Here is a 10,045-nt window from a genome sequence, read left to right as displayed (position 1 = left end):
ACCTTGCGTGCCCTCCAAAGCAGGCCCGTCACGCAGGGCGGCGGGAGGGGGGCGCGGGAGCTGCATGGCCGCCGAGTCCCCGCTGCCCAGCCAGCCGGCGCGCCCGGGAGTGGCGCGGCCGCGGCCTCCCGGGACGTGGGCACACGCGCCCCAGGGCCCGGCGCCCTCCTGCCGGGAGCCCGGACCGGCCGCAGCCGGCGCGCCCCGGCCTAGGGGGTGGGGCTTGGGGCGGGGGTGGAGCCAGGCCCGCGGCCGGTGTCAGGTTGCTCCGGTAACGGTGACGTGCCGCGGCGTGGGCGGGGCTAACACGCAGGTTGCATATTTTAGGAAGTGAGGAGGAGGCGCGGGTTTGAGCTGCGGCTGGGTCTGGGGCGCAGAGCTGCGGCGGGAGGAGGCGGACACGTGGCAGCAGCAGCGGTAGCAGCCCCGGCAGCGGCGGCAGAAAAGGCATCGGCCCGAGCCGCCGGCCGTCTTCCCTCCTTCCCGCCCCGCGGCAGCCCTAGCTCCCTTCTCTCCGCTCCCCCGGTCGCGCTTGCTCGGCCGGGAGCCGCTCTCTTCGCTTCTTTCTGATTCTCAAGCAACAGGACCCGGCGCGGGGCACAGACCACCGCCAGTATGGGGAAGGGGGTGAGTGTCCGGGGAGCCAGGGGAGGGCACGGGGAGCCCTGGAGGGGAGGAGGAGGAAGAGGAGGAAGTCAGGAGGGCGACCACAGCCAGCGGGAGGCGGAGGAGGAGGAAGCGGCGGGGCGCGGAATGGGTTGGCGGAGCGGTGAGGCTTAAAAGACGACGCACTTTGGTAATGGAGGAAGCGCAGTAATGAGGGGCGGGCGGGGGAAGGGAGCGCCGGGGGGACGGAGGGCGGCAGCGCCGGGCAGCGCTCACACCCTGGAGAGGGGCTGCGGGCCCTCGAGTCCGAGCGCGCCCGGGGTCCGGGCTCCTGGAGGCGGCGCTCGGGAGCCGCGGGCCCAGGAGGAGGAGGGAGGACGGCTGCTGGGCGGCCCCGGCAAGGAGCGGGCCGCCGGCGGCATCCCCAACCCGCTCCTTCCCTCCCTCCCTCCGCCCTCACCTCGCGTCTCTCGCCTTCCTTTTTTTCTCCGCCTTTCTTGCCCCGAGGAAAGGCGTGCTCCTCCCCTTATCCTGGGGCGCTCTGCTCGGCCACTTCCCGGGCTGCCGTTCCCGCCGCGGCTCCGGCCCGGCGCTGGGGGGCTTGCGACGCGGGGGCGGCCTTAGGGTCCCAGGCTCCTTCTGGAGGCTTCGGGCTTAGCCAGTTGCCCGCAGAGGCGGCCGCCCTCCCCTAAAGGAAAAAAGTGGCTTCCCCTTACTGTGGAGCCGGTCGGGCAGGCTGGTGCCAGAAAGGGTGTGTCTTTGCCCTAGGATGGCCTTTAAGGTATACTTTTGAGAGCTTTAATGGGCCCCTTTCCATAAACATGGGATGCGCCCGGGACAGCTGGAGCAACTGGAATGGTTATCTTAATGGTGGGGAGGGTGTGTGTAGATTTTTTTGAGGGATGATCCAGGAAGGAGCACAGGCTGATCCACCAGGGTCTCCGGGTACTATAAACACGAAAAAGGACGGGAAGTCGGGGCAGTACGCAGTAGGAGTGCCGACCTGCGGAAGAGGGGTGTTCCCGAAGGAACGAGGGGGGTCCCCTGGGCAGGAGAGGCGAGCGCTGTGGGGATACCAGAACGACGGCTGGTTCCTGCATTTCTGTAACTTGGAGCTGTGATAACCCGTAGCCACGGCAAGAGACTGGGTGGCAGACCCCAACGGGGCCAAAGTCCAGTCGAGAAAAGTTTATACAAAAGAACAATCAGAAGTATCAGTTGATGGGATAAAATGACCAGGGCAAGAGAATACTGGTAGGAGAGAATCCGCTCCATTGTGTCCAGGGCTTGCACAGTGCCTTGGCGGTTAGTAGGTCTTTGAAGGTTCTGAGGGCTCCTCGGTGTGGAGTGAGTGATGGGCGAAGAGGGACGGTGCATTCTTTGGGGACTCTAAATGGATTTTGAAGGAGGTCATTGAAAGGCTTGGACCTGGTCGAGAAAGTAAGGAGAGGTGGGAATGCACAAGTGGCATCTTCTAAAAGCACAAAATGTGGAGGGCTGGCTCAGGTCAAGCAGCTGAAAAGAGCTGAGTGCCAGCCTCTGTACTTCCAGGATGAAAACTGGGTTAGTGGCCTGTGCTTGTACCACACTATCAAACCCTAAGTCATTCCAGTAAACAAGCTCTTTAAAGCTCATTTCTTTGTCTCTTTCCCCTCAAAAAAAAAGTTTATTTCTTGAGCCTCACATTACTGACTGGGGGGCTGTAGAGATCGTAGATATGTACCCGGGGCCTAGGAAGGTGAAGTGATTTGCTCAAGGTCAAATGGTTGGTTAGTGACACACCAGACGTTCCTGATTCGTGAACAGCCTGTGGTCTCCCAGCCTGAAAACTCACTCACTCCTTAACATTGCCTGATATGCAGAACTCTCAAGTTATTTTTCAGATGAAACTGGGTGTTTGTGAGGCTGGATTAATGGACCAGAGAGATGTTTGAATAACTAAGTTATGTCCATAGATCTATATGTCCCTTTCGTAACCACACACATGCACAGTGGTGGTAAAGAAAGCAACATACCTGGGTCGTGGAGGTTCAACCTAGATGTCTTATGGATTTTTAATAAAATGCCTAGTGGCTGGCAAACACAAAATTGAATTGTAACTGGTTAACACAGGCTGATATGCTGCTTATCTGCTGGGTTGTAGTTAGTATTTTGGGTACTCTGATAAATTAAACAAGGGGTGGTGGTGTGTGTGTGTGTGTGGGGGGGTGATTCCCCTGGGATAAAGTTACCCCTTTGTCCCCAGTGACTTACGGTGATAGTCCAAATGTTCAGAAGGATATTTTATGCTCAAATGTTGGGATTTTTCCACATGGGGATTAGAATGTGGGTGGAGTGGTGACTAAAGCCCTGCTGATAATTGGTTAACTAGGAAGCCAGTGCTGGTAGCTAATTTTTAAGGTCATTGTTAATTTCTTCCCCTCCCCTTCCCATTACTGTTGGGAGCCCAGGTTTTGATGATATTTCAGGTGATTTTATTTCTCCTTAAAAATCGATCTCCTAAGCTTTTGGTAAAGAAATGGAAGAACAGCTCCTGCTGAATCATTCCTGGATGAAATAGGATTTTGTCCTTTTTTTCATACTGGGTGTTTTTGCCAGTCACTTGGCTTAAATCCACAGCTAGGCCTACCACCCACAATCCTTTAGCTCACCAAAGGTACGCAAGAAACTTTCTTTTTTCTCAAGTTTACAAAAAATGAGGGGAGGGGAGATGTCACCTGCTCCTTCACTGCAGTTCTCCATTGTTTGAACATTAACTTAGTTACCTAGAAAAGAAACCATGGTTTATGGGTAGTGATTTAAAGAGGAGCCTGGAAAAAGGTGCAGGTGAAGGTTGCACAAGGGATACAGATGTCAGCAGAAATCCCGGTTGTATGGTAGCACTATGAGCTGCCCTTTGGGAGCTCAGCTTGAAAGTGTGACTAAATTCCCTCTGGCTGCTATAAAGCTAGTACTTTAGACTGAAGACATCGCACGGCAGAGTCCTCAGAGTGGAAGGTTGCCCAGGCCTGGCCCGAGCAAGTGGAGTGGTTACGGGAGGAACTGGTTAACTAGCCCTAGGGACAGAGAAGAAGGTCGGGGATGCATCACACCGTTTGCCCCTGTCAAGTGTTCAGTGTATAAGTGACGAACAGCCCCCACCCCCCTCGCCATTCTGTACCCTGCTCTGAGGGTGTATTCTCTTTGGGTAACTTACTGTTTGTTAATTTGTAGTTTTCTCTGCCAGTAAGTTTGTAACACTCTGGTGACTCACCTTTGGGTGGGAGGGTAGGAAAGGGGGAGGTCTGCATCGTAAGTCTGAGGAGATTGAGAGTAGGCTAAGCCTGACAACCCCCGTCCCCAAAAGGGGGCGAGGAATTTTTTAAAATCCAGTAAAATGTTTATTCAGTTGAGGAATAAAACTTAAAATATCCAGACCCCTGGAAGTGTTATTCCTAAATTGCACTTAAAAAAAGTGAATTCGGGCTTCCCTGGTGGCTCAGTGGTTGAGAGTCCACCTGCCGATGCAGGGGACACGGGTTCGCGTCCCGGTCCGGGAAGATCCCACATGCCGCGGAGCGGCTGGGCCCGTGAGCCACGGCCGCTGAGCCTGCACGTCCTGAGCCTGTGCTCCGCAACGGGAGAGGCCACAACAGTGAGAGGCCCGCATACCGCAAAAAAAAAAAAAAAAAAAAAGTGAATTCAACATTGTAAAGCCCAATAGACTGGGTACCCATCCATTCTCCATCCCAGAACCCTTCTAAAGCATTGTTTTCTGATTATTTTAGCAACAAATGAACAGATAAGTGACTTTCTGTTCTGTCAGGCTATGTTCCTTTTTTTGGGGGGTTGCATTGGGTCTTCGTTGCTGCGCGCAGGCTTTCTCTAGTTGCGGCGAGTGAGGGGTACTCTTTGTTGCGGTGCGTGGGCTTCTCATTGCAGTGGCTTCTCTTGTGGAGCACGGGCTCTAGGCATGCGGGCTTCAGTAGTTGTGGCGCACAGGCTCAGTAGTTGTGGCTCGCGGGCTCTATAGAGCACAGGCTCAGTTGTTGTGGTGCACGGGGCTTAGTTGCTCCTTGGCATGTGGGATCTTCCCGGACCAGGGCTTGAACCCGTGTCCCCAGGCGGATTCTTAACTGCTGCGCCACCAGGGAAGTCCAGGCTATGTTCTTTCACATAGCATACACAAACTTAAGAATGAAAGAGGCTTTAAGGGAAATAGTTTTCGAAGGATTTTGTATGGAAAAGTAAGTAAAATTAGTTTCTTTATTTAAAACAAAGTTTTTTAAAGCCCTGAAGTGTCAGTTTCTCATCTGGCGCTTAGGTAGGATACTCACCCAAGTGAAAGTCACCTGTGTTCCGTTTACAGAGGGTACAGGGGAAGTGTGAGTGGCAGCTGTTGTTGGGATTTTAAAGCATTTGGCGTTGAGAGATCTAATCTTTATAAACTATGGGTTTTTGCTGTTCGTCAGTCTTAAGTCTTTTCAAAACTAGAAATTGGTTTTTCTTTCAGCTGAAAAAAAACTACTGAAGATTGAAAAGAATGGGAAATATTGAATACTATGAATTACCCTCCTAAGGGCAGCTGAGGGGAAGTGTCATTGGACACTGCTGGGATGCTATTGAACGGCATCTTCGAGTTCTCGTTTACTTTCACTTTCCAAGTAAAAGGCTTTACATTTTTAGAGTCTTGGTCAAAGTCTTGTGAAATAAAACGCGCTTTTCAGCCCTCTGTGAGGGACAGGAGGGTGAACATTTGTGCTGTGGTGCCTTCTTCTAGACGCCCAGGGCGCTCTGCCAGCCAGCAGGCCAGAAGAAGAAACACGAGTGTCAGATCAGATGGGCTCACAGTAATCAGAGTTGCTGCTTTGGGCCAGCAAAGCACTGGGCAGAATGTTTCCCCATCCCTGCCAGAGCTGTCCAATTTCGGATTCCGCTGAAATTACGTGTCCAGTAAGTGATAATGTGAAGGACAGAGAATTTTAAAATCCACTACTTCTTTAAAACTCTCCTTCGTTTATATATTTTTGGAAAAGGAGCCATAACCAAGTCAGGTCTGAACTTTCTCACGTTGCTATGAATCCAATGTGTGTGAGAGGAAGTGTATTCTTTGGCTGTAGTCATAGAGAGACTGTTCTTTGCCTATGAGTCACCTCCTTAGTTGTGTTTAAATCTGTCGTCAGGAATCCACAAGCAGTTCTTCACATTTATTTGACTAATGTTTCAGATAGCAGATTCTGTCAGTGAGAATAGAAGCACCCCACTCTACCCCCCCCAACGCACCCTGCAGTTTTTCTCTCTGGTTTCATTTGGATCCTGAGCCAAGGGGATTTTGGCCAGTGGACCCTATTCCTTAGTTCCTTTGTGACTTTACAATGGATTATATCTGAGCATTAATTACCTCTGTACCTGGTTTTATTCAAACCCTGTTCAGTAACAGCTGTTAGATGTTTTTGGTTGGTGATCTGAAAAGTTGATCCTTGATGGCTTGTGTTTTTTGTCTTTGGGACCTGTATTGTTTGGGGGCCTGATAAACAGTGTGTTAAGGTTTTGTGGATCGTTGAGACTTAGTGCTTGGTTTATCCTTCCAGTTTGTCATGGTGAGGGCAGGGCCTCACGCACTTGGGGTGTTATCTTCTTGTGTTTTTCCTTTATCCTCCACATGATGCTTCCGTGGTGCCATATTGGTTTATTGGTTTCAACTCAGGTGGCATTTCTCTAGTGACACACCGGACGTTCCTGATTCGTGAACAGCCGGTGGTCTCCCAGCCGGAATACTCACTCACTCCCTAACATTGCCTGATACGCAGAACTCTCAACTTATTTCTTGAGAGTTCTATTTCCCTATTTCTCTAGGGCCTGTCATTGCCTTTGTCCTCTTCAGCCCTGCAGCTGTTTTACTTCCCACCCTAGGCTTCAAGGTACCCGTTGAGGAGTGATCAGGACTTACTGGAAATTGATTCAGTCCCCTTTTAATGCTTGTGCTGGTTATTAAGCCAGGGTCTCTCAAACCAACAACTTCTTTTGAGTAGCACCAGCTAAAGAGTGGCCTGACAAAATGAAAAAAGGCATGAGGAGGGCAGCAAATGGGTGGAAACAGGCAGAACATTTTAACTCTTCATTACCCAGGTACCTAATGTAGAGGTAGAAAACCCCATTGAAAAAACAAGTTTTTTTATTTTAATTAACTGAAAAAGCACATTTTTAAAGAGGTCGTAAATCTAAAGTATATTGATTATTTAGATGTTTTAGAATTTTTTTTTTTTTTTCTCGGTATGCGGGCCTCTCACTGTTGTGGCCTCTCCCGTTGCGGAGCACAGGCTCCGGGCGCGCAGGCTCAGCGGCCATGGCTCACGGGCCCAGCTGCTCCGCGGCATGTGGGGTCTTCTCGGACCGGGGCACGAACCCGTGTCCCCTGCATCGGCAGGCAGACTCTCAACCACTGCGCCACCAGGGAAGCCCCATAGAATCGTTTTGAATGATCATGGATGTATACTGACTATTGCAGGTAGGGTGGACTGGCAGTCTCGTTGAAATTTCACATGCAGGCAGATTGGGGAGGAAGGTTAAGCCTTGTTCATTTTGGGCTGAGGGAACCCGCTGGCTAGAGCTGGAGCTGTTTTCTTTGTCCCCTGCTGGCTGATGGGCTGCAGCCCAAGTTTGGAGGGACTGAGCTGGGCTCACAAAGAGACCCACTGCTTTGGCCTGGCTACTTGATATTCCCCACCTCGTGGCAGGTTTAGGTGAGTGAGAGAAGGACTGTGAAGGCCAGGTGTCCCTCGGGTCACGTCCTCTTCCTTCTCTGCCCTAAACGCTGCTCTGGGCTGCAGAGCCCTGCAGTGCCATCCTCTTTCAGCCCCAGCCGTCTCCACCCTCAGCTCCCTGGATGGAAAATCCTTGTACATAAACTAAACTACTTAATCATTTAGGAGCCAAGGGTGTGATGAACTGCGATTGGTCATGTCTTATATCTTTATAAGTTTCAATTGATGATGAAATAAAAAATGCCCCAAATGAGGTGTTTTTTTTTTTTAATTCATAAAGACTTTTCATAGTAAGTGACGAGTGGCAGTGATTTACATGTTCATTAAAACCAAGTTATAATAACCTTTGTGTAGTGCTTTGCAGAGTACCTTCACATACACATTTGTATTTCATAATGATTAATCATATATCATCCCAGGGAGACTGGAAAGCCTACCCGCGCCCCCCTTTTTACATAAAGGAAAGATGTAGCCCAGACTAGGCAGTGCCTCTAGGTAACCAGTGAGGATCGGAGACCATCCCTCCAACTTCCTGCTAAGGTGGAATTTGCCAAATTGGGTTCAGAGGTATCCTTTCTACAACCCTCTTGGCCAGCTTTGAAATGCGCTGCATTTGGGGCAATTACTTTTACCCTCCTCTGGCCCCTCTTGGTAGTCCAAAGCTTTGTCAGTTTTGGAAACAGTGCTGTTTTTAGGTGTTTTGTCTTTGGATTTGATGGCAGCCCCTTGATTCATCTATCAGAATGCCTCTCTAGAGTCTTTAGTAGTTCTACCAAGTGTTATTCCCATTTTAGGCAACAAGGAAACTGAGGCTGACTGTTCAGGGTCGTCTAGCTGGCACATGGCAGAGGTAGAATGACTTGGGACTGACTTAAAAGTACCATCCATAGTCCTGTCCAAAGGGTGTGGACATCTCTGCTTCCAAGTACCCTCCAGACTTTATCAGCAGCAGTTTTGGAAGTCTGAAGACCTCTGACCTCCCGGCTGGCCACAGGGCATTGTGCTGATGTGGTGGGAGCTGTGGCCAGACATCACACTGCACAGTTGAGAAAGCCTCTAAGGCCTGATGGGGGCCGGTTGAGATGGGTCCGAAGGCCTCGGGGCAGTTTCAGCTTACGTAGACGTCAAGTGACTCACATCTAGGATGGAAGCTTGTCTCCTAAACTCATTGCACCTTCTTTGTGTGCTTTTGTAAAAATTTTTGGGATGTTTCTCTGCACCTGTCATATCCGCTTCCCACTCCACCCCCTTTAAATTGTTAATTACTGAAGAAGAGGAAGGAGCATCTCCAGCCCTAGCAGGCCTTGCTCATTGTAAGGATTTGGTCTGTGTTTTTAAAAAAGTGAACGTTGGGGCCTCAGCCCCCAGGGCTGAGGGTGGGCACCTTCCCAACGTTGCACACCAGCCCCACTCTGTGCGTAAATTCACAGACAGACGTGAATGGATGACAACAGAAAATAGTGTTAGAATGGTGGGAATCAGCAGTTTTGCACAGGAAGCTTTGGGAGATGTTTACTGTCTGTAGTCTCCCTGAAGTTGGGACAGAATTGAACAAATGAGGAGTTTGGTGCTTTGCAAAGTGGAAAAGCTGCTAGTGAACTCTCTTCTCCTCTATCAGGAGAAGTAACTGAAATTAATGAAGCTTTTGCAGAAAATCCACGGCTTGTCAACGGATCTTGTTATGAAGATGGTTGGCTGATCAAGGTGACACTCAGTAACCCTTCAGAACTAGATGAACTAATGAGTGAAGAAGCATCTGAGAAATGCATAAAATCCATTGAGGAGTGAAAATGGAACCCCTAAAGAAACTAGTTTGAAACAACTAAAATAATAATAAACAAGCACACCTTGTTCCAGGTTTCAACCTTGGTTCCTCCTGTCAAGAATTTTCTCACCCCATCTCCTGAGCACCCTTTCCCTCTACCCAGATCAACTGGTGGCGAAACTCATAGTGAACCGTTGAGAGGATGAAATCCCCAGGAAGCACAGGGCGAAGTAATGACACTTTATTTTAGGCTGTGTCACACTGGGCAAGCCCCTGCCCTTGTTGTGACCTCCCACTTCCTAAATTAGAATGGGAAAAACAAATGTTCACAAGTGGCCCTTTTGGGGGGGTGGTATGACAGTGGCCTTGAGCCTCCATTGTGTACCCTTCCCCTTTCTCAGAGACGGCACACTGGTGCCCAAGGGTGCTGTTGAAGGGAGCCTGGTCACTCACTGCCTGTCTTCCGTGGAGGAAGGAGAACTGACCTGCATTCCCTAATGGAAACAGTGGGAATTGTGTGCCCAGTGCCCAGAGGAGTGGGCAGGTCATCGCAGTAGATGCGGGAGACCATATTATCATTCCCCTTTTCATGACCTTTGTTTTTCCCAAATGCTTTTAAAAGAAATAATAAAGAAAATGCTGTCTACCTAATTTTAGGTTGTTCCCTGTCCTACCCTGCACCACTGCACCCCACCCCAAACACACACACACAGATTTTTTTTTCTGCTTTGAAGTTAGTATTTGAGATTGGTAGGGACTCGAGTAATATTTGGTTCCCATCAAGATAAGCTAGTATTATTGTTTTACTTGTAGGGAAGCACTGAATTGCATAAGCTGCCTAGTCTTCTGGACATTGCTTAGTGAAACAATTAAAGCTTGAAGGAGAAGAAATATCACTTGTTAGCACTTCCCCTGTCTCTTTCACAGATAT

At 50.1% G+C, this 10,045-nt stretch overlaps 1 protein-coding gene across 1 annotated transcript in view; it reads left to right on the top strand.

Moving 5' to 3' along the window:
* The first annotated feature begins 345 nt into the window (after positions 1 to 345).
* ATP1A1 (ATPase Na+/K+ transporting subunit alpha 1) overlaps positions 346 to 10,045 on the top strand; it is a 33,186-nt gene continuing 23,486 nt past the window's right edge. The window contains exon 1 of the mRNA XM_029227173.1: positions 346 to 627. Within this exon, the coding sequence (XP_029083006.1) occupies positions 616 to 627 (12 nt within the window). The 5' untranslated portion in view covers positions 346 to 615. The remainder of the gene's footprint in view (positions 628 to 10,045) is intronic.

Source organism: Monodon monoceros, unplaced genomic scaffold (genome assembly GCF_005190385.1).
Source record: "Monodon monoceros isolate NGI ecotype Baffin Bay Population unplaced genomic scaffold, NGI_Narwhal_1 Super_Scaffold_18, whole genome shotgun sequence".
NCBI classification, from domain to species: Eukaryota; Metazoa; Chordata; class Mammalia; order Artiodactyla; family Monodontidae; genus Monodon; species Monodon monoceros.
Note: the sequence above shows the minus strand (reverse complement) of the source record. Positions and strands in the feature narration are given on the sequence as shown.